Source organism: Phocoena phocoena, chromosome 7 (assembly GCF_963924675.1).
Source record: "Phocoena phocoena chromosome 7, mPhoPho1.1, whole genome shotgun sequence".
NCBI classification, from domain to species: domain Eukaryota; kingdom Metazoa; phylum Chordata; class Mammalia; order Artiodactyla; family Phocoenidae; genus Phocoena; species Phocoena phocoena.
This window is the reverse complement of record NC_089225.1, coordinates 25,735,218-25,762,704: the sequence shown is the minus strand read 5'-3', so window position 1 is coordinate 25,762,704 and position 27,487 is coordinate 25,735,218. Positions and strand designations below refer to the sequence as shown.

The 27,487-nt window shown below is 34.9% G+C and overlaps 1 protein-coding gene across 1 annotated transcript in view; it reads left to right on the top strand.

Annotated features, from left to right (window-relative positions):
- The window catches only part of LRP1B (LDL receptor related protein 1B), a 1,473,103-nt gene that overhangs the window by 1,385,235 nt on the left and 60,381 nt on the right, over positions 1-27,487 (top strand). The window contains exons 83-84 of the mRNA XM_065880137.1: positions 2,465-2,629; positions 14,359-14,520. Of these exons, the coding sequence (XP_065736209.1) occupies positions 2,465-2,629; positions 14,359-14,520 (327 nt within the window). The remainder of the gene's footprint in view (positions 1-2,464; positions 2,630-14,358; positions 14,521-27,487) is intronic.

Genomic DNA, 27,487 nt, shown 5'->3' with positions numbered 1-27,487 from the left:
TCTCCTATGACACTCTGCTTATCTCTTTAAATTCACTTCTCTCTTTCAGTTCCTGCCTTCACACTCTGTAATCCAGGTCCAGTCACAGTAACTTTCATTCAGTTTCAACAACGCTCACCTTCTGGTATTCATAGATGCCACTCCACGTGAACTATATTCTCAGTGCGCCTTATGGGCACTCAATACCTAATGCTGAATAAGAATGTTACTGGGTAATTTACCTAGTAAGTTCCTCAATTTCCTGTTGAAATTTAACAATACACCTTGTAGACCCAGATCGCAGGTCTTCATCCTCATACTATTCTAGTATGGCTAGAACTCAAATTCTCATTTGTGTGTATGTGTATGGTATATACTTATATACTTAAAAATTTACAAAGTTTTATAATTTTAACTTTTACTTTCCAGTTTCTTATTTAATTTAATATTCACAACAAACCTATGAGCTAAGTTGCACATTTGTCCTTAAGGCTATCTTAAAGTAGAAATAACTAAGGCTCAGATAGGTTAATTTGTATGCCTAGTAAGGGGCAGAGCTAGGACTTAAAAACAGGTCTCACTACATCAAGTGTCATTTTCTTTATACTCTGTGTATATAGCGCCTCATGAGAGCGCCCTTCATATTACAAATGCAGACTTTAGTAATGCCAACCTGAAGCCTCCCTACATGACAAAGTATTGGAAACTGCTTTGCAATGCCAAAAATCTCGAAATTTGTCTGACACTGCTGATAGATGGTCTCTGTTTATGACAGTGGTTATGATACTTGAATTATGTTGTCATTTGAAGTCACTGAGGCTCTTTAAGATGTTTTTATGATTATTGCAGTGATAATTATTCAAGCTTCTGTTATGTCTGTGCCAATGCATCTTGAGTGAACAATATAGGCTGTTTTGATTTTATCTTATTTTGTATAAAGTAAGCGTGACTGTAGAAAAAGGTATTTTTTGAATAGAATGCTCTTAAAATATCGTCAGTTGTCTTTATTCCATTGGACATTATGTCCTGTTCTATGTAGAGCAGTAGTTCTAATGGAGCAAGGCCATGTCTACACATACAGAAAAATAATGTGGAAAATGATTCCAAACCAATCTTTATCATAAATCAGACTCATCATATTTTTAAAAATGATTTTGTGACCCCAAGGAATGACCATCCTTTCTTTCTCTCAGCCAAAATGTATTATATAGGCAGATTTTGCCTAATTATTTAATATATGGAAAAAAATGTTTCTGACACTGTTTTATCACCATCTTGTATCAAATCTAAGTAATTTTTAGTTTTGTGTGTTAATATATAGCTGATAAGGATGTACATCAAAGAGTATCTTTCCATTTAAATGTTTCCCTATACTAAAAATTATATGTTTTTGTATATGCTCACTATACTATATATATGCACTATACATACTATATATATACTCCCTACATACGAATGAGTTCCATTCAGAGAGCATGTTCGTAAGTCCAATTTGTTTGTAAGTAAAACAAAGTTAGCCTAGGTACCCAACTAACACAATCAGCTATATAGTACCATACTGAAATAGGTTTATAATAATTTTCACACAAATAATACATAAAAAACAAACACAAAAAATAGAGAAAACATTTTTAATCTTACAGTACAGTACCTTGAAAAGTATAATAGTACAGTATAACAGCTGGCGTACAGGAGCCGGCAGCGAGTGAACAGGCAAGAAGAGTTACTGACTGGAGTAGGGAGAGGAGGTGGGGGAGGGTAGAGCTGAAGGATCTTCAGCAATAGGAGATGGAGGGCAAGCTGCTCTATCACTCATGCCTGACATTCAGTACCAGCTACATCACCGCTGCTTTTATGCTTGCTTCTGGACATCCTGGGCTTGAAATAAAGATACTGTACTCTATACAATACTGTACAGTAAAGTACACAAAAGCACAACCACTTGTAGAGGATACAGGCACGTGACAAAGTACACCAGACACGTGAACTAACTTATGTGATAGAACATGCAAACACACGTTGGCATCTTTGAAAGTTTGCAACTTGAAAGTTCGTATGTAGGGGACTGTATATATATTTATCTTACATATTTCGGTTTGGTTTAATATCAAACACTTCTAAAAACTAGGCCATGTTTGCCCATATCATGAAAAAACCCATATTGGTTGGAAAATATTTTATTTTTAGAAAGTTTCAGTTGGTTTTATTGTTTAATGTTTTAACAAATATAAGAAATGGTAAACAATGCTTTAAGCCTAAAAAAGAATAAAAGTTAATTCAATACTTGTGTTCAACAATGGTTGAAATCTATTTCTCTATTTTCATATAGTATTTTGTTTCTTCTACGTTTATATTAGGGGTATTTATTTTTGGAATTTTATGGAAAAAAGTGAATCTTAGTATTTAATTTTTCTTTATTTGAATTTTTCTTATTCTACCACCTACTGAATGGCATGCTAATTTGTACATTTCTTCTTATAACCAGATGATTCATGCAAACTGACTTGTGAAAATGGAGGAAGATGCATTTTAAATGAGAAAGGTGATTTGAGGTGTCACTGTTGGCCTAGTTATTCAGGAGAGAGATGTGAAATCAACCACTGTAGCAACTACTGTCAAAATGGAGGAACTTGCATGCCATCAGCTCTAGGTAAATAATTGAGTGGCATTGTATATTCAAATCATCTGTAATTTTCCTTATATGTGAAAAATCTACAGAAAATACTTAATGCTATGAATATAATTCCTGTTGTCTTAACAAATACATTAACAAAAGTTAAATCTAATAATTCAACGTAATCAGTGGCATTTTTTCTAAATTGAGTATATCAATCGAAGTCCAAGTCACAAAAATTAACAATAATAATGATGATTATCTTGTGTTAAGTGCGTACCATTGACAGGGCTCAGTGCTTATAGATATTCTGACTCTGGCTTAAAATGATGAGGCAAAATCAGTTTTACAAGCCTTATCTATTTGACTCCAAAATCTGTTTTTTTTTTTAATTGAAGTTTGCCTAATGCTAAAACTCATGTTATTAAAAATTAGATTTATTTTAAATATATACATACTATATCAGTACATCTTATAGCATCATAATTTCCATCTAAAATCATAACTACTCTGTTGTCATTGCAATGTAGTATATTCAAAACATATTGCTTTGAAAACATCAGTTTACTACATATTAGGATATACTTGAGATTCTTACTAATTTATGCTATATCTATGCTCGCAAAAAGTGTTTTCTACAGCACATAAGTGAATACTAAAACATATTTTCCTACTGACTTCTATTAAATTTAAAATATGTTCCCACTGGAAAAAAATTAACCATAATACATAATAGAAATATAATTTGCAAATTCCAGTATTAGTGCAAAGAAGGTTATGCAACTATTAGAGTAAAATCTATGTACATTTAATTCTCCTACGATAACTGCAGATTTAGGTAGTCAGATAGAAAAGCAATCCATATGATCTTCACATCCCCTATGTGGTTAATTTCTTTCTTACTGGGATTTCTCACTGCTTCTATTGCTTAAGCTATTCTTTGAAGTATTTAGCATAATGCTAACAAAGAGCCACATGAAGCAGCGTTTTCAATGGAGTTCAGGAGAAGCAAGCTGTTTTCTGATTTGCATTCTAAGAGTAAAAACAATACTACTTCTTTGATAGTTTTATACCTATAAATATTTTGGACTTATGATTGATAATTAAGATAATTGTAACTGCTCAATAGAATTCTGAAAAAATATTCAGCAGGTTGATTGAACTAAAAGAGGCACTAGGAGTCTTACTACATGTATTCATTCTGCCTGAGGGGGAGCTAGTCCATAAAGTATATTCTATTGCTGTAGGAAAAGCTGTAGTACTGAGACCTTCATTGACTATGCAAATAAGAATCCATTGAATGTATGGTAAAAGGGTGTGACCTGTAATTATATTTTAGCAACACACATACCACTTAGCTTTAGGGAAGAAGCTTCTCTTATGCAAATGAGTTGTTTAGAGTTTTATTATTTAATTGTTAACTTAATTTTCTCATTAAGATAAAAAAAATCTTTGGGTTGTGACCAGATGATTTTCTTATATTTACCTTTGGAAATATTTAAGCCAGCTAGATAAAGAGTTTGGCACTCCAAACTATGGCTACCTATTCAACCTGCAATCAATGCACAGGGACAAATCTCTGTGGAACATTGAATTTGCTATCCTGTTAATGGATCCTGAAATATATATAAATACAGCACAACTTTTGATGTTTCATTCAAATCATTTGTCCAGACCTTGCTGCATTCTTAAAATCCATAATATATCAAGTTTATCTATGCACCCAGAGTATTAGATCTTGATTTACATAGATAATATGTTCAGAAAAAATTATATTTCAAATTAGTAATATAAATGAGTTCTCATATGAATTCAACTTGAGATATAGCCATGTAGTTTATTGTCTTATAGCATCTAATAATTAATAATAATATAATAGCTAATTAAGTCATTTACAACGCATTTTTCACTTTTAAAAATGTGGTTTTATAAAACATTGTTTGGTATTATAGACTGTAGAACCTCATTATCTCCACACAAATGTTAATTTGTGAAACAAATCCCAGTGGGCAACTCATAGATTTATTCATTGTCGGTTTACTTACAGTTAAGCCTTTGGCAAACTCCTATGTGGACACTATATAACTAGGGTTTGGGGCAGCCTTAATTAAACTTCATAAGTTTGTGACAGTTGTATAGAACTATAATAATTGAACAAAGGAAATGTCACCAGTTAATTAAAGGCACACATCTGAGAGGCGTAATTAAAATTTTACATGTAGGAATGAATTTTTCCTCATTCCTTAAGGTTTTTGTAATAAAGAAAACTAAAAACTAGATATATGAGCTGTATCCATATAAGAAGGTACTACAAAATGAAATTGCTTGACATTGATTATATCAACAAGGATCCATGTAGTTAATTTCTGTGACCTGCTCCTAGGAGGCTACATTTAAGATAAAGTTTGCATTGGCAAAGCAATGGAAAATAGAATAAAGCATTGAATTATTCAGTCATTTTATATAGAAAGTAGAGTATAATTTATGGAATTATTTTTCATCACAGATATAATGGATATTTATGTAATTATATGTACAATTAATCTTCACTTTTATGAATATTTATTCTCTAAGGTATGTTCATTCTGTGTGGTATTTTCCATACTCTTATAGGTCTGTTATTTAGACTTTTGATGTTTCTATCAAAATGAATCAGGGTTTTCTACACAACTGATTTAGAGGAATGGAGCAAGAAGTTTTGTAAATTTGGGAAAATATTCTCAAATACTCCCACTCAAAGTTTGGAATTATGCATAAAGGAAGGCATTTCTAATTTGGGAAGTTTGAATATATGTAAAACTGGCTACGTGAAGAGATGATGGTGCAATTTTTTATAGTAGGCAATTCATTTGTATTGAAGTATTTAAATGAACTCAACAAGAAGACAGCAGAAGCTCTCTTTGTGTTGCCCTTTGTCACCACATCTGTGTATTTTGGCAGTGAAAGATTTTATTCCCAGAAATGAAGCCGGAGGAAAGAGGGCTCCCTTGAGGAAAGAAAAAAATCAAAATCTTCTCACTGCAATGGAAAGGGCCCTTATAATAGCCAAGTAGATGGAGATAATTTTCTCTCATTTATTCAAGATCTTTCTATCCAGGCCACTGCCCCAAATATGATGGTAGCATATGTGACTGCCATCAATTGTGATCAAATATGACTGCCCTAAAAATGTTTGCTCAAAGGCAGGTTAAGCTAGGAAATTTGGGGCACCTTTGAAACAATGAAACAGATGATGAAACATATATACTGATGTCTCTCAAGTCACATATGTATCTGGGCTGTAAAGTACACAGTCACCTAGTTAATATCTTGATAAAGGGTGAACATACATTTAAACAGTCCCTCTTAGTTTTTCTTTCACTTTATATTTAAATGAGGGCTGTTTTTAATTTAAATTAAGCTTGATGTCTTAGCTCCCTTAACATAGATATTGATTATATTTAGAAAGTGGTAAAAGCTGGATATTTGGTCCTATTTGCTTTTTAATAATCCAAGAGAATAAATTGAAAATATAAACTGAAAACATAAAATAGTTCATATAGTTTAAAAAATAAGCAACATAGGACTATGTAGCTTTGACAAATCAATGGAAAAAAAACAAAAAAACATAAGGAGCAAGTGGCAGAACATGAACGTATATGAACACAAACATATATAAAAGCAGAGAAAAGTGGGAAAAGAGGGAGGAGGAGCCCAGTCAGATGCAGGTGGTGAAACCAGCATCCTTAAATCCTTAATCCTTAAATCAACATCCTTAAAAATGTTCATAGTACAAGCCTTGCAGCAAGCAATTCTGAATTACTCAGCAAGAGTTGCAGGGCAGAAATAGACACACATGTAGAGAACAAACGTATGGACTCCAAAGCGGGGAAAGTGGCGGGGGGTGGGGTAGTGGGATGAATTGGGAGATTGGGATTGACATGAATACACTAATATGTATGAAATGGATAACTAATAAGAACCTGCTGTATAAAAAAATTAATTAAATAAAATTCAAAAATTAAACAAAACAAACAAAAAAGTTCCAATGTCCTTTAACTAAATAATGTCACTTTTAAAAATATATTCCAAAGGTTACATAATAATAAAAAGTAAAATATTTAGATGTGAAAATGTTCAATGTAGTATTGTTCATAATATAGAATTGGAGATAAAAACCTAAATTCAAGTAGTTAATATATAAAATATAGCATATCTAAAAGATGAATGTTACACAATAAACAAAACTATAATTTTAAACTATATAATAATAGAGAAAAATATTCTCATTTTATTTTAACGTTAAAAAGCACAGGAGGGCTTCCCTGGTGGCGCAGTGGTTGAGAGTCCGCCTGCCGATGCAGGGGACACGGGTTCGTGCCCCGGTCTGGGAGGATCCCACATGCCGCGGAGCGGCTGGGCCCGTGAGCCATGGCCGCTGAGCCTGGGCGTCCGGAGCCTGTCCTCCGCAACGGGAGAGGCCACGACAGTGAGAGGCCCGCGTACCGCAAAAAAAAAAAAAAAAAAAAAAAAAAAAAGCACAAGAGAAAACCTGCTTGTATATTATGAGCCCAATATGAAAAAATTGCATATGTAATAGGTCCTTCATTATACTTGTGTATTTTCTAAATGTTCAACCATGCTTTATTGTTAGAATCAGAAATTAAAATAGCACTATTTTTTATCATTGTCAGGATCATGATAATTAATATATATTGGACTGCTTACTAAGTGCCAGGCACTGTTCTTGGCCCTTGAATCTTCATAACAATGAAAGTAAGATTCTCTCTAACCGTGCTGCTGGCTTCATGAGTCATAGTTACTGGTTCGTTTGGACCATATGGTGAGAGCCGTACTGAACTATTTAGTCTTATAGCTCTCTAGGCTAATGTCAGAAGGCTTGAGTTGGCTTACTTGTATTCACAGAAAAGACAAAAATGTTTCAGTCTCATTTCCACAATGTTGGCTAAAAATGAACGTTCCATAAGTATAAATAGATTGTGACCTATAATTTGAAACATGTCAGAATATATTAAATAGTACCTGGGGGGAGCTGGATAAAGCCCACGGTTCTTTATTTTCTTTGTCAGGCTTTGCTCAATAGTTCTCTGTAATCTTTGTAATACTTAAGACTATCCAACAGCTATAGTCAACTTGCTAAAATTATGTATAAACGGGCACTCACTTTCAGTCCAGGGAAACATTATATTAAGTGGAAAAGTAGAATGTCAAATCTCTTTATCAAAAAGACTAGCAATTTTTTAAAGCATTCAAAACTTTTATTACTTGAACATAAGTCAGAAGTGAAGACAGATTTCACCAAGGAGAGTAGTCTTGGGGTTTAGAGGTCAGGAGACAGGCTTTCAGATTGTAATCCAGTAAGTAACTGAATGATGCTATGATGATTTGTCTCTTGGCTTATTATTTTATTCTGTAGGAAGGAACAAGAATGTAGCTTTTGTCCAAATAGTAAAGACGTTTTTACTAAAGATGTATGTAACTTTTAGATAGCATTTTCAGAGAAGAGCATTAAATGTAAATGTGTATAAACATGCCCGGCAGTTTAAATGTCAATTAAATGCTTTTATTACTTAGACTCAATGTGTGTGTCAGACTATTTGAACTAAACAATGACTGAATGCATAGAAAACTAGTTAGGTATAAAATGTTATAACCAGGGACAAAAATTTACAAGCACAAGACCAAGTTAAACAAGGTAAGCAGCATGGCTCACATAGAAAAATGAGTATGAATTCAAATAAATTGCTTAAAAAGAGAACCAATCAATAATGTTCACTAGCAGATACCTACCACTCAGAAATAATAAGTATAGTCATGGTCTCCTAAGAAATTCACATGTAATTACTTTTACTAGCATTCTTTCATCACGATCAACCACAATTTTTCTTAAATTTATTTTTTTAAGTTTATTTTTTATTGAAGTATAATTTACAATGTTATGTTAGTTTCAGGTGTACAACAAATTAATTCAGTTATATATATATTCTTTTTCAGATTCTTTTCCCTTAAAAATTACTACAAAATGCTGAGTAAACCATACATCTTCAGGTGTTGTGTTTAGATAGAAAAAGGAGTTATAATTTATTTGTCCAATATTGAGCAGAGAGGTTATTTTGCTTACTAAAATCATACAATATCAATTAAATCAAACTGATGAGTAGCATTTTTATAATCAGCTTAAAAACTTTATTAAATAAATCTAGCTTTTAAAGATACACTTACGGTTTTAAATAAAGTTATTGAAAAATGCCAACATACACCTTAATAATATTCAAATGAAAATATACGCTTTTGAGAAACATATTGATTGATATATTACTTGACTAAAAGCTACCCAGCAAATTTTACTCTAAAATTATTAGCAAGTATGCAGTAATTCAATAATTATAACATTTTGAAAATTTTATAAACATAATTATTGTCATATTATAGTGACTACTATAATTGGATTCTCAATTCAAATGCCAAGGATTCTAGTAACTTCCTTAATTATATTATTTTATTTAATTTGAAACACTCTATGTGGCATTTTTTAGATGTAAGCTAGCGTGATTAAGAAAACTAACATCTGAGAACATAGATTATGTCAAAATAAGTTCTCTAAGACATTGTCTGTTATCACTGAAAATCATCAGTATTGTCTGCCCGTATCAGAAAATTTCTGTGAGTATATAACTAAAGATAGCATATAGTTAAAGATTCATTTATCTAGATGTAAATTGTAACCACGTCACATAAATTCAATGCTCATTTAACAGGGACTAGTGATAAATCTTTATGCTATCCATATAATTACTTATATAATAGAAAAGATTTCATTGTTGTTATGTATATTAAAATATACTGTTTTGAACTGATGTATATAGATTACCTATAGGCATGTTTTGTTCAAAAGAATGAAAATGGAAAAAATATGCATCAGGATTCCATATGGAGTTTCTTAACAAAGGCAAATGTACTCAGTGAAGTTTAAATAACAGCCAAAATTGAGGATTTGTTTAATAGCAATACAAAGAGTAATAATAATGCCAATGCTAGTATTACTAATAAACCTACAATTACTGAGTACTTGCTATGTGGCAGGCATTGTGACAAGTGTTTTACCAGCACATGGCAGGCACTGCTATCACCATTTTGCAGAATGAGATCCAGAAGGAGATCCAGTGAGGATGTCTAAGTTTTCCAAAGCCACACAGTTAATAAATATCTAATCAGGTTTCTTTCTCAGGTCTTCCTGATTTGAAAAAAAAAAAAAAACCAAGTAATTTAACTTTGTACCAAATTTATTTAATTACTATTAAATATTTTTATGAAATATTTTAGAATCAACCATTTTTACTGAGACGGTGATTTTTGGTATATAAGGGCCATGCAATAACAATGAAGTTTAGAGAACTCTATGAGATTCCAAGGCATTTCCATTTTTTCTTATGAACATTATAATCTTCAGTTGTGCTAATGGATATTACTAATATTTATCATTGACTATAGATGGTTAGTGATTGTAGTTATGTATTTACCATGTTTGACATCAGCTATTACTGGTTACCTAGTTAAATTTCAAGAGTTTATTATTAATTTATGTTGTATGAAAATTTGCTGCAACAGTTTATATGAGATAAGCTTCCATTTATCTATAAACAGAAGTAATATATAACTACATTAACCTCCATTTGTTATATGCATACATCTAGCAAGGCACTTTGTTAACGTGTAGTGTGGAACTTAATATGGCACTGGGAGAGCCTTCAGTCTAGTGAAATCATGTGTGCTACTGAGAACAATGTTTATGAGAGGAATTTTCTCTCTTAGGGAGTCATGGGAGGAGTAGATGAACCTGTTGAACAGGCAGAGATACCCACACAGGGACGTAAAACAGGGAGTGAAAATGAAGGTCTGAAACTTAGGAAGGAGAATGAGCCCAGAGTCAAAAAATCAAGACCGAGACATTCATATAGGGAGATCATTACTGAAGCCATGAAACTGGATAATATCACCAGAAAGAGATAGAAAGAGAACATAAAGGCAATTATAAAAGAGCAGTCAGAGAAAAAGATAGGGAAATCAACAATGCTAGTGTCTTAGAAGCCAAGTGGAGATAAAATTTTCAAATGTAGATATTAATAAATGTAAAATTATGGAGAAAATTTGAGGAGGATGATGATTGAGGAGAAATCTAGATTTAGGGATTAAGAGATTAGAGGTAAGCTATGCAAGAGTACACAGATATACAGTAAAGACAACACCAACATTACCTTCTCCATTCCTAATCCTTTCTTACCAAGAGGGAATCAGAGTTGATTTGTAGGAGCAGTACTTACATGTTGAGAGATCTGGCCTGTCTTCAGAGGGAACAAAGAGAAGCAACAGATTGACCCATTATTTTGTATATTAAAAAATAAAAACTACAAACCCAGTGAAGGATTGGAATGTGATTTTATGATCAAGGATTTTACTTTGTCACATATTGGTAGAATTGGAAGCAGTAAGTGTAGCTTTCTTTTGAAAAAAGCTCGAGAATGTACCAAAATTTGAAGTTATACAAGTAGATAGATGTGGCAAATATCAGGTTTGTTTTTGTTTGTGTTGTGTGTGTGTTCTTTCTTTTAATGTGTAGGATTAAGCATATTTAGAAGATAAAGAAGACAGAAGGACCCATTCTTCAAAGTTTAAAAATGTTGGAGTTTGAGATGAAGTTTGTGAGGAATACCTGTTCTATCCCAGCACTGCCACATAAACAAATTCAAATTTAACGGTATCTTAAATAAATAATGGAGATAAAGTGTGTAATTTAAGAAAATTTTCAGAATGATTTTTCTAGAATGTTATAGTGCCTTTGTAGACAGGGTCACAGAGTAAGTCATACCTGTAAGTGGTGAATCTCAGTAGGAATAACAATAATATTCAGAGCTAAAATGTAACTGATTGCTTTCTATGTGCCTGGCACAGTTAGAAATGTTTCTCATTTATTCTATGTGATTCTACACAACAACCCCATGAAGTAGGTACTATTATTATCCCCATTTTTACACATGAGGAAATAAACAGAGAGCTGATATTTGCGCATGGTCCCACACCAGTAATTGGCACACATAGTCTATGAATCCAGGCAGTCTGACAACCTACACTGTTAAAGTCTTAGCTAAGAATGCTATAGGAACTAGACTGATTAGAGCCAGCAAACCCCTCCTTCCCCTTCTTCCTCAGGTCAATTGATGCTCTTTCTGATTGGGCTACTTTTACAGGCTGTCAACTCCCCAGCTCCCTGGATGCATCACTGCTATAAATCCATACCTTAGTCATTGTAACAGTGCTGTTTCCTTTTCAAATGTCAAAATCAAATTCAGCTACCTAAAAAATCTTTATAAAATGAATCCAGTGCAACTTGTTAGGGTGCACCCAGAGCGATTCTTGAAAATATTAGCTGGAACACGTTATAAAATTCTGCAGCTGATGGTTCATTTCCCATCAGCAAACAAAAGATCTGCTGTATCACCACACTGTTTCAAGTTACATAATATTCTCCTGAATATGAAGATTTATACTTATCAAAAATAAATCTCTTCAAAGGAAGAGAAAGAGGGCTTTTTGAAAATAATTCAGCTGGAATCTAAATGATGAGAGGCATATTCTAGCTAGGGGACAACCTGGTCACTCTGCCCTAGTTTCAAAACAGCTGTAGGTGAGATGAAAGCATGGTATCCTCTCTCTGAGCGACTGGAACAGAGGAATTTTCAGGTGCCTTAGCAGGTTGGGTTTATTTCTTTCAAACTTCTTTTTACTTTTTTTACTCCTACTTTCTTAAACAAAAAGAAAAACACCTAGAAATTAAGGTAGAAAAACTTAAACCTACAATGTATAAGTTGTACATTGTATGGCACTTTTTCTGATTGTTCTAATGCATTTTGATTTCCCCTTATACTTTCTGTACTGTTTGTTTCACATTTAGCTCATGTTAATTTGTGTTCCTGATTGTATGTTCTATTTCTCTGGAAGTTGTTCACTGGTTCTCAATGATGTAGATGAATTACTTCTTTTATTCAGGGCTTTTATTTTCCTTAGTGACTATGTTCTAACAATTATCTATCCTCTTCATCTTCTACCATTATTCTCGTTTGTGTCTATTTGTCTGTATGTAAGCAACAGCTAGAAAACACTACTTTTATAAGAAAAATACTTGGCTAAAAGTTCTAAAGCTGTTTTCTGGCAATAAAAAAATATGAGGTTATTTTATACACATTACAGCTTTTAATGTGTATAAATTTTACCTTGTTTCTTAACCTATTAATAGGCATTTATCTGCCAGCAAACTAAAAACACGTATAAATAAGTTTTAAAGCAATAGAACCCACTGTAAAAATGTATATAACTTTCTTCCTTGAGAAGCAATAGCTTCTAGCATTTGTAAGTGTGTGGAGACCTTTCAAAGTAAACTAAATAAATAAATTGTGGAGCTCAATTTATTCATTTTCATGGAAATGCAGGTGGATTTTATTTGGAGACGTTTTATTCACTTAAGAATGCTTTTCAAAAAATATATATGTATAGAATTGTCCTTCAAAGTAGAATGTAGAATCTATGGCAACAGAAAAAAAACTTCTATCACTTTTACACTTCAAGTTTTAAGCCTTACACTTAATGCATTTTTCTGACCATTCTAATTATGTTGCATGTCTACAATGGTGAGAGAGGAGATGGTTGGATATTCTCTGATACTAGACAACTAAATGACATTTTCTGAGTCCTAGTTAACTGAGATCAATAACTGAATTTCTTTGTTATTCCCTTTCATGTTATTAGTTTATATTTGTACAACCTCTAAACTTTATTCTGCCCCCATTACAAATGATAGCCATTCATTTTGCTTTGTTTTCCTTCACTTCTCCTGCAGAGATAATTCTAGACTCCATTTTCCACTCAGTTCTTGACAGTCCAGGCAGTTAGAGAGACTCATTCTTGATATAACAGTTAACTGTGTTACATTCAAAACACCTTAAAGGATTGTTCACCTTTCATTGTGATGTTAGTTCCCACAGAACAAATAAAATATCCATAGATGATCTGTCAGATTTGCTATTGTGTGCTATTAACATTAGATTTCTTAAATCATCTTTAGACTACAAGTGACAGTCCTTCACCATGAATAAAAATATAAAATGAAATAAAATAGGATTCAGTAAGTGTTTATATACTAAATTCAGTATGTGTATTTATATCAAATAAAATAACTAATATTCATAAATCTTATTACATATGACATGTCCACTTTAAACTTATTAAAATATTTATTTATAATAAGCCTAAGCTTATGTTTTATGTAGATACAGCAGTGATTGGTACCTGATGATTGAACACTGGGAAATATGATTGTCTCTATTTTATATTCTAATGGCCAACACAATCTGTATTACCACATGAATAGAACAGAAATAATTGAAAAGCAAAATGGACATGAAAACAGAAATACAAAGAATAACACAAGCACTTTAAAGCATAAAATGTATGTATGCATGTATAACTGTTCATAAAATGAGCTCTGATTATTTTACCTGAAGTGAACCTGAGCAATCTTCTAACCCAGGCTTCGTTGGAACGTGGGGAAGCTGAGACACAGAGAGGTCATGTTACTGTGTAAAGTCACAGATTAAGTAGTGGACAGACTTTGCCCCAAATACTGACTTCTTGATTCTTACCTAGTGAAGATTCCATATAAGTAAACAATTTTGTCAACTAATTGCCTTTTCATTACCTTTTTTTCCCAATAGGGAGACCCACCTGCAGCTGTGCACTAGGGTTCACTGGACCAAACTGTGGTAAGACAGTCTGTGAGGATTTTTGTCAAAATGGAGGGACCTGCAGTGTTACTGCTGGGAACCAGCCTTACTGCGACTGCCAGCCTGAACACACTGGAGACAGATGTCAGTACTGTAAGTGAAAGCAACACCCACAAGACAGTCTGACAACAGGCTGTGAGCTGTACATTAAGTAATCTTATCACCTAGAACTACACTCCCTCCATTACCTCAATTTCAGCCACGCCCTATTTTTCAAGTCCACCCCCTATCATCCCAAATCTAACAATTCTTTACGTTGTTCTTCATCCATCTCTTATTTTAAAGATTCTGTTCTTTCCTTTCCCAGCTTAGATTCCATGGTCCATCACTGCAGTCATTCCCTTGTATACACCCTTAACAATCTTGCTCCCTCTCCCCTCTCTTGTACTTTTCTAGAAAACCATAGCCATGGTTAAATCCAGTTCTTCATCTGTCCTGAACTGGCACCCCACTGCTGAATGCAACTGAAAAAAAAAAATAGACTGGTCTAACTTGAGGTTTTATCACTAATCTCATATGGGCATTTACTATGGTTTCCACTGTATTGCATTAATCCATTAACCCTCCTAGATGTCTGTGTCACATCTTCTCCTTTCCACCCAAACCTCCAATACCTGTGCCCCAACTTTATTCTCAGCTTAGGAACTTGCTTCCTATTTCATTAATAAAACAAGAAGCTGTCTAAAGAAAACTGCCACAAGCTCCCACCACCAGATCCCTCAAATTACTTTGTCCTACACCACATCCTTTGTCTTCCTTCTTATGACTAGGGACCCATGCGATGTCTAATGCTACACTGTACACTCCTACATTATATCCCTCTTAGATACCCATGGACACATCTCATACAACTGTCCCCTCTTTCTTCTGCCTTATCAGTGTTTTCTTTTTACCTACCTTTTTTTAGAAACTTTCCTTTGTGCTCACATCCCTTTCTAGCTACAACTTTATTTCCCTGCTCATTTGTTTTAACCTAAAGTATAGTTGCTCTACAATATTATATTAGTTTCAGGTGTACAGCATAGTGATTCAGTACTTTTATAGATTATATACCATTTAAAGTTATTACAAAATAATGGTTATAATTCCCTGTGCTGTACAAAGTATCCTTATCGCTTATCTATTTTATACATAGTAGTTTGTAATCTGATACCCCTATCCTGTCCCTCCTCCCTTTCCTCTCCCCACTAGTTTGTTTTCTATATCCATGAGTCTGTTTCTGTTTTGCTATATACATTCATTTGTTTTATTCTTTAGATTCCACATATAAGTGATATCACACAGTATTTGTCTTTCTCTGTCTGACTTATTTCACAAAGCATAATATTCTCTAGGTCCATCTACATTGCTGCAAATGGAGGAATTTCATTCTTTTTTCATGGCTGAGTAATATTCCATTGTATATATACATTTTCTTTATCTATTCTTCTGTTGATGGACACTTGGGTTGCTTCCATATCTTGGCTATTGTAAATAGTGCTGCTATGAACATTGGGGTGTGTATATATTTTTCAATTTTTCATTTTGTCCAGATATATACCCAGGACCAGAATCATATGGCAGTTCTATTTTTAGTTTTTGGAGGAACCTCCATACTGTTTTCCATAGTGGCTGCATCAATTTACATTCCCACCAACAGTGTACAAGAGTTCCCTTTTCTCCACATCCTTGATAATATTTGTTGTTTGTAGACTTTTCAATGATAGCCATTCTGACAGGTGTGAGGTGAGAGCTCGTTGTTTTGATTCGCATTTCTCTAATAATTAGTGGTGTTCAGAATCTTTTCATGTTAACCATCTGTATGTCTTATTTCAGAAAAATGTCTTTTTGGGTCTTTTGTCCATTTTTAAATCAGGTCATTTGTTTTTTTAATGTTGAGTTGTATGAGCTGTTTATATATGTTCAATATTAACCACTTATCAGCCATATCATTTGCAAATATTTTCTCCCATCAGTAGGTTGTCTTTTCATTTTGTCAGTGGTTCCCTTTGCTGTGTAAAGCTTTTAAGTTTAATTAGGTCCCACTTTCTTTTGCCTTAGGAGACAGATCCAAAAAATATTGCTACAATTTATGTCAAAGGGTATCCTGCCTATGTTCTCTTAAAGTCTTATGGTTTCAGGCCCTACATTTAGGTCTTTAAACCATTTTGACTTTTTTTTTACATATGGTGTGAGGCAGTGTTCTAATTTCATTGTTTTACATGTAGCTGTCCTGCTTTTTCAGCACCACTTGTTGAAGAGACTGTCTTTTCTCCATTGTATATTCTTGCCTCCTTTGTAGTAGATTGACTGTAGGTACATGGAGTTATTTGTGGGCCCTCTATTCTTTTCCATTGATCTATGTGTCTGTTTTTGTGCCAATACTACACTGTTTTGATTCCTGTAGTTTGGAGTATAGTCTGAAGTCTGAGAAGGTTATACCACCATCTTTGCTTATTTTTCCCCCCTCAGGATTGCTTTAGCAATTTGGGGTCTTTTGTGGGTCCATATAAATGTTAGAATTATTTGTTCTAGTTATAGGTATTTTGATAGGGATTGCATTACATCTGTATGTAGCTTTGGGAAGAGTGACCATTTTAACAATATTAATTCTTCCAATCCAAGATCATACATATCTTTCCATTTCTTTGTATCATCTTCAATTTCTTTGAACAATGTTTTATAGTTTTCAAAGTATAGGTCTTTCACCTCCTTAGTTAATTTTATTCTTAGGTATTTTATTCTTTTTGATGTGATTTTTAAAAGGATTTTTGTTTGTTTTCTCTTTCTGATATTTCATTATTAGTGTATGGGAAAGCAACAGATTTCTGTATATTAATCTTGTATCCTGCAATTTTACTCAATTTATTTATTAGTTCTAATAGTTTATGGGTGGAGGCTTTAGGGTTCTCTACATAGAGTATCATTGTCATCTGCAAATAGTGACAGTTTTACCTCTTCCCTTCCAATTTGGATACCTTTTACTTCTTTATCTTGTCTGATTGCTGTGGATAGGCCTTCCAGTGCTATGTTAAATAGAAGTTGTGAAAGTGGGCATCCTTTTCTGTTCCTGAATTTAAAGGAAAGACTTTCAGCTTTTCACTGTTGAGTATGATGTTAGCTGTGGGTTTGCCATGCATGGCCTTTATTATGTTGAGATTTGTTCCCTCTTTCACCATTTTGATGAGAGTTTTTATCAAGAATGGAAGTTGAATTTTGTCAAATGCTTTTCCTGTGTCAATTGAAATGAACATGTAATGTTTATGCTTCCTTTTGTTAATAATGTGGTGTATCAAATTGATATATTTGCAAATATTGAACCATCCATGTATCCCTGGAATAAATCCAATTTGATCATGCGATATGATCCTTCTTATATATTGTTGGACTTGGCTTGCTAATATTTTGCTGAAGATTTTTACATCGATATTCATCAAAGATGTTGGTGTCTTATTTTCTTTCTTTCTTTTTTTTTTTTTTTGGTAGTGTCTTTGTCTGATTTTGGTATCAGGGTAATGGTGGCCTCATAGAATGAATGTGGAAGTGTTCTGTTCTCAATTTTTGGAATAGTTTGAGAAGTATATGTATTAGCTCTTCCTTATATGTTTAGTAGAGTTTTCCTATGAAGCCATCTGATCCTAGATTTTGTTTGCTGGGAGTTTTTAAAAAAATTATTATTATTATTAAAAATTCAATTTACTACTAGTGATCATTCTGTTCAAGTTATCTGTTTCTTCTTGATTTAGTCTTGGGAGGTGATTTGTTTCTAGAAAATTGTCCATTTCTTCTAGATTGTCCAATTTGTTTGCATGTAACTGTTTGTCATTGCTATTGGTTGTTATTTCTCCTCTTTCATTTCTGATTTTATTTGTCTCCTCTCTTTTTTTCTCGGTGAGCCTGGCTAAAGGTTTATCAATTTTGTTTATCTTTATCAAAAAAACAGCTCATGGTTTCATTGATTTTTTCTAGTTTTTTGTCTCTGTTTTATTTATTTACTCTTTGATCTTTATTATTTCTTCCTGATACCCTTATGGGCATTTCAGGGTATATGACTCTTTATTTTTCTCTTGCTGCCTTTAGAATTATCTCTTTATCTTCAACTTTTGCCATTTAATTATTTGTCTTGGTATAGGTCTATGTTTCACTTCATCTTGTTTGGGACCCTCTGTGCTTCCTATATCTAGATACCTGTTTCCTTCTTCAGGTTTTGGAAGTTTTCAGCCATGAGTTCCTCAAATATATTTTCAATCTCTTTCTCTCGCTCTTCTCCTTCTGGGATCCCTATAATACAAATGTTGGTATGCTTAACATTATCACAGAGCTCTCTTAAACTGTTTTCACTTTTTTTAAAACTTGTTTTTCTTTTTGCTGCCCTGATTGGGTGATGTCCAATCTTCTATCTTCCAGATCACTTATGATTCTTCTCTATTACTTACTCTGTTCATTCCTTCTACTGTGTTTTTATTTCAGTTATTGAATTCTTCTTTTCTGATTGGGTCTTTTTTATATTTTCTTGTTCCTTGTTAAAATTTTCACTGTGTTTATCTATTAGTTTCCCTATTCAGTTAGCATTCTTATTACCAATGCTTTGAATTATTTATCTGGTAAATTGTTTATTTCTGCTTCATTATTTTATTTCATGGTTTTTCTCTTGCTTTTTCAGTTGAGAATATTTCCCTCCCTTTTCATTTTGCTTAACTTTCTCTGCCTCTATGAATTATGTGAAACAATTACCTATTTCAGTCTTGAGGGTGTTCTTATATGGAAACATTTCTATACAGACTGTGTGTGCTCAGTGCCTTTGGTGGCAGAGCTGGATTTGTCCTGTATGCAAGTCATGTCTTTCCTTAGCGTGTGCTGGCAGCTATCACCTTGGTAGGGGATGGGGCTGGAGATGGAGGGGCTTCAGCTGGAGCTGGGTGTAAGGCAAGAGTTTCTCTCTGCTTGATGGACATATTGGCCCTATCAGGGCTGGGGTCTGATCCCAAGCTGCTGAAGCAAAAGCCATGAGGGTCATCCCCAAGGTACCTCAGTTTCCTTTAAGTGTGTGTTTTCCCCTCTCCCAGCACTGGGACCCTCTCCCCAGAGTAGGGTAGTGTCAAAACAAGGGGGTCTCACATGGGCTCTCAGCCCATGCCTGTCTCAAACAGAGGTTCAAGCTGTCTCTGATGCACTGCCTGTGCAGGCATCAGCAGTTATTTCCCTCACTCTGTTCAGATGCAGCTTCAAGTCCAAGTCCCCTTTGTCCCTCAAAGCCAATCACTCCCCATGGCCTCTATTGCCACTGCCCTGTTGTAGAATCACACTGCAGGGAAGGTGAGGCCTACATGGACTCTCTGCATATGTGGGGTGTGGGCTGTGGTAGAGCACCCACTGTCAGAGATCTGGGTGGCTTCTGATGCACTGCTTGAGTAATTGCCAACGATGGCCATGGCTGCCCCATCCGGGCTCCACTCTGTGACCTGTTGCCTCTGTGTCCCATAGTTGAGTTTTTCTCCCCAGTTGTGGCAGCCCCAGATTGAATGCTGCACTGTGACATGCAGCAAGCAGGGCTGGAGCATTTGCTCAGCTTGGGCTTGGCATATGCACAGAGGTGGTAAGAAAGCCAGCCAGGAGATTTCAATCTGCCATTTCTGCTCTGCCTTGGGGGGTAAGCCGATATGCATGCTCTCCTCAAAAGCAGCAGTTCCTACAGCCTGTTAGTCCCAGTGGTCTTCCAAATTACCAAGGGGGCTTATCTCCCCTGTGAACAGCTCACTCCTCTAAAACACCCACCCCTTGATTTCCATGCGACTCTGCACATTGGAATGGGCTCAACAGCTTTTATAAAATACAGTTTACCAAGTTACCTCCAAAGACTTTGATCCTGGTAGCCTGAAATAGGACATCTATAATATTTAAAGTTTTCCAGGTATTTCACATATATGACTAAGATTGAGACCCACTGCCTAGATGATTTCAACTAATTGCATGGCTTTTAATACCATCCAAATATGAATGATTCCAAATTTATATTTCTAGCTGAACTAGCTGTTGCCTGAATCCCAGATGTTTATACCTAACTATTTGACAGCTTGACTTGGCTCTAAATTAACCTGATTTTCTCATCCAAAAATTTGTCTACCATAGTTTTCCCCGTGTTTGTAAAGAGAAATACTCATTGTTCAGGTCCAAAAATCTTGGAGTCACTTTTGACTCCTCTCTTTCTTTTATACCCCACCTTTATTCTCACATTTACCTTTAAAACATATCCAGAATCTGAATGCTTCTCATCACCTCTATTCTCATTACCCTTATAGAACCTACCAATATCTCTTACCTGGATTATTACTAATTTATCTCCATGCTTCCTCTCTGCACCCTCTGTATTTATTCTCAAAACAGCAGCCACAGTTTTGTTTTATCCCCCCCAAAAAACTGATTTTCGATCTCAGTCACATTTACTGAGATCTTTCTACATCTAGGCACTCTTGTAATTACTTCTTTTTTTTAAAATAAATTCTGTTAATCCATTTAATCCTATGAATAAAGTAGCTATTATTTTTATTCTCATTTTACAGAGGAGGCTACTAGGGAGGCATAAGTAGCCTCCTGAAGATCAGTCACACAGTTACTAATTGGGAAAGCCAAGATTTAAGCTCATACAATCCAACCCCAGGGTCCACACCCTTAAAAATTACTTAACATTGTGGTCCCCAGATTATTTGATATCTTTAGGAACCTCACAGAGAGTGGCCTAGGTCTCTGGTCATTGTAGAAAGTACATGGAACAACATAGAATCAAACTATATATACTGATTTATTTGATAATCAAAAATAATATTAAATATTTTTTCTCTGATATTATAGCAAGAGACCACTTCTGCAGCAAAGAGATTCAGTTTTTTTTAATCTTTATTTGAGTATAATTACTTTATATTGTTGTGTTAGTTACTGCTGTGTACAAAACAAATCAGCCTTATGCATACACATGTCCCCATATCCCCTCCCTCTTGAGCCTCCCTCCCACCCTCCCTATCCCACCCCCCTAGGTGGTCACAAAGCACCGAGCTGATCTCCCTGTGCTATGTGGCTACTTCCCACTAGCTATCTATTTTACATTTGGTGTTTCCTTTCCAATATGTATATTCTCCTCATATTAGGTCAGCCTCTTTTCAACATATATAGATGCCACTACCCTAATCCAATGCCCTTTTCACATTGTTCACCCAATTTATCTCTTAAGTGATATGCATCACAGACCAGCAGAGTTTATCTGGCAAATACAGTCCAGTTATATGTGTGTATCCTCCTCACATGTTGCTTGCATCCTCTCATCTCCCACCTCTCAACATAGCATAATAGTCCAGCACAACTCCCATCTACTAACTTGTAGGGTTTTTTTTTTTCTTTTCAGCTCCACATTTCCCACCACACTGAATGATGTCCAAGCAAATCAGGGCAATGCCAACCATGAACCTGCATAATGCAGACCCTACTTACTATCCAAACTATTTTTGCACCCTCTCCTTTATTCTAGTAAAACCACACTGATCATGCTTCTCCGAAGGTTAACTTCCTTGGCATTGTGACTTTCTCATGCTATTCTCTCCCTTTGAAATGCACTTTCTTTATATTTCTCCTCACCCTCATCTCTCAATACCAAATCCTATCTGTCTGTCTCTGTCCAGCTCAAAAAGCATTTCCTTTTTGATGTTGTTCATAACCACCCTCAGTTTGAATTAATCTCTCTGTCTTCTAAATTTTCAAGTCACTGCTTCTTTATTTCTTTTTAGCTCTATTCACTTTTACCTAGTATTATTAGTTGTGTATATTCCTTCTATTTGTCTGGGATGACCTCTTTGAGACCACACCCAACAGTGGCATTGGTCAAATAAACAAATGAACAAATACATAATCATAGATAAGTAAATGAAAGCAGTTTGGAGGCAAGTTTATAAAAGAATAATCAGTGTAATGCACAAAAGCTACATTTAATTAGGGTACAATCATATGGTATTTTTGTATGGAGCTGTTTCTCAGTTCCCAATTGGTCCATCATCATGGTACACCAGCCATTTTTTGTTTGTTTGTTTGTTTAAGGTGAAGCATCACCATATTTGATTTTTTTTTAAACCAAGTTAAAAAAAATACTATGTGGCCATCATTATAATGATTTGTATTCTTAAAAAGAATAAATTCAGTTGGCTTATATTTTAGTTAGCAACTTAATAGTATCACAGTCTGAGGTAGCCTGATGCATTATAAAAGGCTGCATTATAATTTTATTATCACTATTAGCAATCATAGCACCTTTTACAACAAAGCACTTATTAAAATTAACCAATTAATCCTTAGGCAGAGGTTAAATAACTTGCTCAAGCTCCCAGAGAAGTAATAGTACAGTCAGAATTGGACCCCAGAAGTTGTTGATCAAAATATCAACAAACATTGATGCTATTCTTTGGCAGCAAAATAAGTCTGTTGACAGTATCATTAAAATGATAAATCCAACAGCTGACAAAAGCATAATAAATTTAGGACCTGTTAGATGAGAGTCGGCAAGGTTCAATGGACTTGGTGTTCTGTCAAAATTGTATCTTGCATATACAAAATCTTCTCTCTATAAATGAAGAAATGACAGAATGGTTCATTACAGTGCCTAATTAAAGGTCCATTAGTGGGAAGTAAAACATCAGTTCTTAGTTGTGCTGAGTAAAAACATTTCACAACACTAATGGCAATATAAAATCCGAGGTCTGAAAAGCAAATTAATTTTAACACCAGTGCCCAGGGAGGAGAGACAGCAATAAATAATGGCAAAAGTAAAATTAAGTATTCTTTTAGTCAAACAAATATAACTCCATTTCATGCAGTTCTGGAGCTAGGATTCCTTGTATACATCAACAAAATTATAAGTATGGCATTTTTCATTTAAATCTAGGTGTTCAGTATGAGGTCATCAATATTGGAGGTTTTTTTTTTTTACATCTTTATTGGAGTATAATTGCTTTACAATGGTGTGTTAGCTTCTGCTTTATAACAAAGTGAATCAGTTATGCATATACATATGTTCCCATATCTCTTCCCTCTTGTATCTCCCTCCCTCCCACCCTCCCTATCCCACCCCTCTAGGTGGTCACAGTGCACGGAGCTGATCTCCCTGTGCTATGCAGCTGCTTCCCACTAGCTATCTCTTTTACGTTTCGTAGTGTATATATGTCCATGCCACTCTCTCACTTTGTCACAGCTTACCCTTCCCCCTCCCCATATCCTCAAGTCCATTCTCTAGTAGGTCTGTGTCTTTATTCCTGTCTTACCCCTAGGTTCTTCATGACATATTTTTTTAATTAAACAGTAATTATATTAGGGCAAAAGAGCCAATGAGGACCAATTCAATCTGTGTCTAAGAGCCAGGTATTCAAATCAAATGGCAATCTGTTTGTCATCTCATTGATGTTTTCAAAGTCCTCTAGTGACCTGCTTGAGGAACCATTATGTCAATTTGAACTCAGTTTATTAGAAATATACCTGTATGGCTTGCTCCCACTTACTGATTCCAGTAAGTACAGACATTAAGTAGTATCTCAAGTTTATAAAATTTGGAGTATCTGACACTAATCCAAACATGTCATCTATTGTAACTGGTATTAGAGCCATAGTCTGTCAAGTAACTTATAAAAGTTATGAACTATAGTTTTGAACCTAACATATTTGAAGACACAATGGGATTATTTTTACCATTTTACTTCCAGAGCAATTTTATTCCATTAGTCAGTTGATCAGTGAACATACTTTGGAGTTTACAATGAGCCTCTCCCTATGTTAGGCGTGGAGGAAACAGTGGCATCAGAGGTATTTCCTGCCCTCAAAGGGCTTACAGTCTAATGTATGATTCTGAAAAGGAAACAAATAGGGCTTCCCTGGTGGCGCAGTGGTTGAGAGTCTGCCTGCCGATGCAGGGGACACGGGTTCGTGCCCCAGTCCAGGAAGATCCCACATGCCGTGGAGCGGCTAGGCCTGTGAGCCATGGCCGCTGAGCCTGTGCATCAGGAGCCTGTGCTCCGCAGCAGAAGAGGCCACAAGGGGGAAGCTTCCCCCTTCCCCTTTGAAGCATACAATGGACTGAACATTTGCGTCCTCCAAACTCATATGTTGAAACCACAATCCCAAGTGATGGTATTAGGAGGTTGGGCCCTTGGGGTGATCAGGTCATAAGGATGGAGCCCTCATGAATGGGATTAGTGCCCTTGTAAGAAGAGGCCAGCTTGCTCTCTTTCTGCCATGTGAGGACACAGTGAGAAGTCTGCCATCTGCAACCCAGGAAAGGGCCCTCGCCAGAACCTGACATGGCCACCCTGATCTCAGACTTCTAGCCTCAGAACTGTGAGAAATCAGTGTTTGTTGTTGAGCTGCCTAGTCTGTGATGCTTTGTTACAGTAGCCAAAGCTCAGACATTGCCAGTACATCTCTTTGCTGTTTAATGACAATCATGATTTCATTAAACCCCTTGTGAAGATGTTATTCACATTTAATGGATGAAGCTCTGAGACTTAAATGGGGAAATGATCTGTCAGATACTACATACTCCATCGGTGTCAAAGCCAATGATAGAATTCAGGTGCCCTGATTTTTTTTTATGCACTAAAATTGTCTTTGAGGTAAAACATGTAATAAGGTGCATAAATCTTTACTGTACAGTGTAAATCTCCATGAATTTTTATGTATGTATGCACTATGTAACCACCACCCAGATCAGGATGTAGCGTATTTCCAACACCCGGTGAGACTCCCTCATTTCCATTTCCCAGACAATACCTTTACCTCCCATGCCCATGATAAACATTATTCTGACCTCACCATAGTTTGGTTTTTTTGCCTGTTTTTGAACTTTATGTAAATGGAATCCTACAGCATGTGTATGAGAGTCATCCATATTGTTGTATGTAGCAGTAGTCCATCCATTTTTTATTGCTATGTAGTTTTCCATTGTATAACAATATTGTAGTTTATTTATCTGTGGTCCTTTGAATAAGACATTTGAGTTATTTTGAGTTTCAACCTGTTGTAAATAAAGTTTTGACTGTTATCACAAAAAAAAGGAAACAAATAATAATTTTAATGACAAGTTTAATGAAACACAAAGACCAGCTCCCAAGAAAGAACACAGAATTCAGCCAACAGAAAAGATTTCTTGAAGGAATTATCACCTAAGCTGAGACCAGAAGAAAGAAAAGCTAACCAGGTAAAGAGACAATGCATTGAGTGGAACAGCATTTGCAAAGGCCCAGGTAGGGAAAGCCTTTTGAAATTTAGTTTTTCTTTTTCTATTTGATTTTCTTAGGGGAGGGCTGGCAAGAGAAATAACACTTACTGAACATACATAATGTGTTGGTCACAGAGATATGTGCTGTTATACATTATTTTATCTGATATATGAATATATGATATTATGACAAATGGTAATACAACCTTATGAGGTTAGTATTATTAGTCCAACTTTATGAATGCCGAAAAATGTGATGAAGTCATTCTCCCTAATCTGCAACATAGGAACCACAGTTTACAGCCTTGCAGGTCTGACTCCACAAGGCTTCTGGTGTATTTTCCTGTCATTTAATAGCCTTCCCATTCTATTGCATCTTTTTAGACTCACTATGAGAACACTCAAAGCTCACGTGGCACAGTGGCTCAACCTGGTCTTTTCAAGTTTCTACTCCATTGAAGAGAGGTTTTAATAATTATTTTCATCTTGACTTGATTCAGACTATGGCAGGCCCAAGCAGAAGAGACCAAAAGACTAATAATGACCAGGAAAATAGAATAGAATCTTTTTAGTTAGGATGAAGGCCAATTAGAACTGACCTTTGAACTCCAAGAAAGGACCATGACTTAAAAGTGAAATTATCAATTAGGAGTAGCAATTGCCTAGATATTCAAGTATTCAAGATTCTTAGAACATTCACACCTAGAGTATTAAAGTATTTTGGAGCCCTGTCCCCCGATTCTTTTTCTCCTGGTGAGAAGATAAGCATTGCCTTCATTCCGGCCTTCATCATCTCTTGCCTGGATTATTACAACACATTCCCTTATGTACCTTTTCTTGAAACTTGGAAACCTGTCCAGTGTGTCCAAAATGTGCCCCTTTTAATTGATCCTACCTCTTTTTCTTCACACATGGTATCCTGAATATCTGCCAAGCCTAATTCCCCAACTTTGTCTTCTTAACTTCCCTTTGCTGTAGGCCGTTCAGCACTTCTCTTAGGCACTTTCACTCTGTATTAATGTCATCATTCATATTCTTGACTCTGTACCCCACTAGAATACGAAATAGGCCATGGTGTTTTGCATATCTTACAAATCTTGGTAGTTAAATCACTGCCTGGTCTTAGTAGATAATGTTAAGTATGTGAGTGAATGTAAACCAAGCAGCAGGATTCTGTTTCCAGCCTGCTAGGCTCAGTTTTTTTCTGTTCTCTGACAAGATCCCACTGAAAAGGCAGGGCCAAAGTTCTGGGCCACCTTTACTTACTAGCTCATTAAGAGCTACACTCCATGAGAAATTTTGTGCCTGTGTTTTAAGTTTGAAAAATATAGTGAAAAAATACAATTATGTTTGAAATAACATGTGTGAAGGAAAATAAAATCTTTTCTCACGTGAGCAGGACAGAGAATAGTGAGCTGAGGGTAAGATAATGTAATAACATTAATTTTTTTTAACTCTACATATTTTAGAAGAAATTGTCAGTTATAAAAATATTGTTGAAGACAATTTTGATCCCTTAGTAAATCTAGAATTACTAAAAACATATTTTTACTATAATGTTGTGCCTTCATTTAAAGGAAATGTAAAAATAATAAGAGGGACAATATCTAGGAAAAATGTGGTAATATAAAAAGTAATTTATTGGAAACTGAACTAAATCTAAGAAGATTTATGTCATATGTCAAAGTACATATTCTGATTAGTAAAATTAATTTATTCAACTGATATATATTGAACATTTCTGGGTCTCATTTATTGTTCTAGGCATTAGAGATACATTGGTATAAAAGCTCTTTTGAAGATATTGCCTACTTAATTTTTGGTGAATAAAAAACC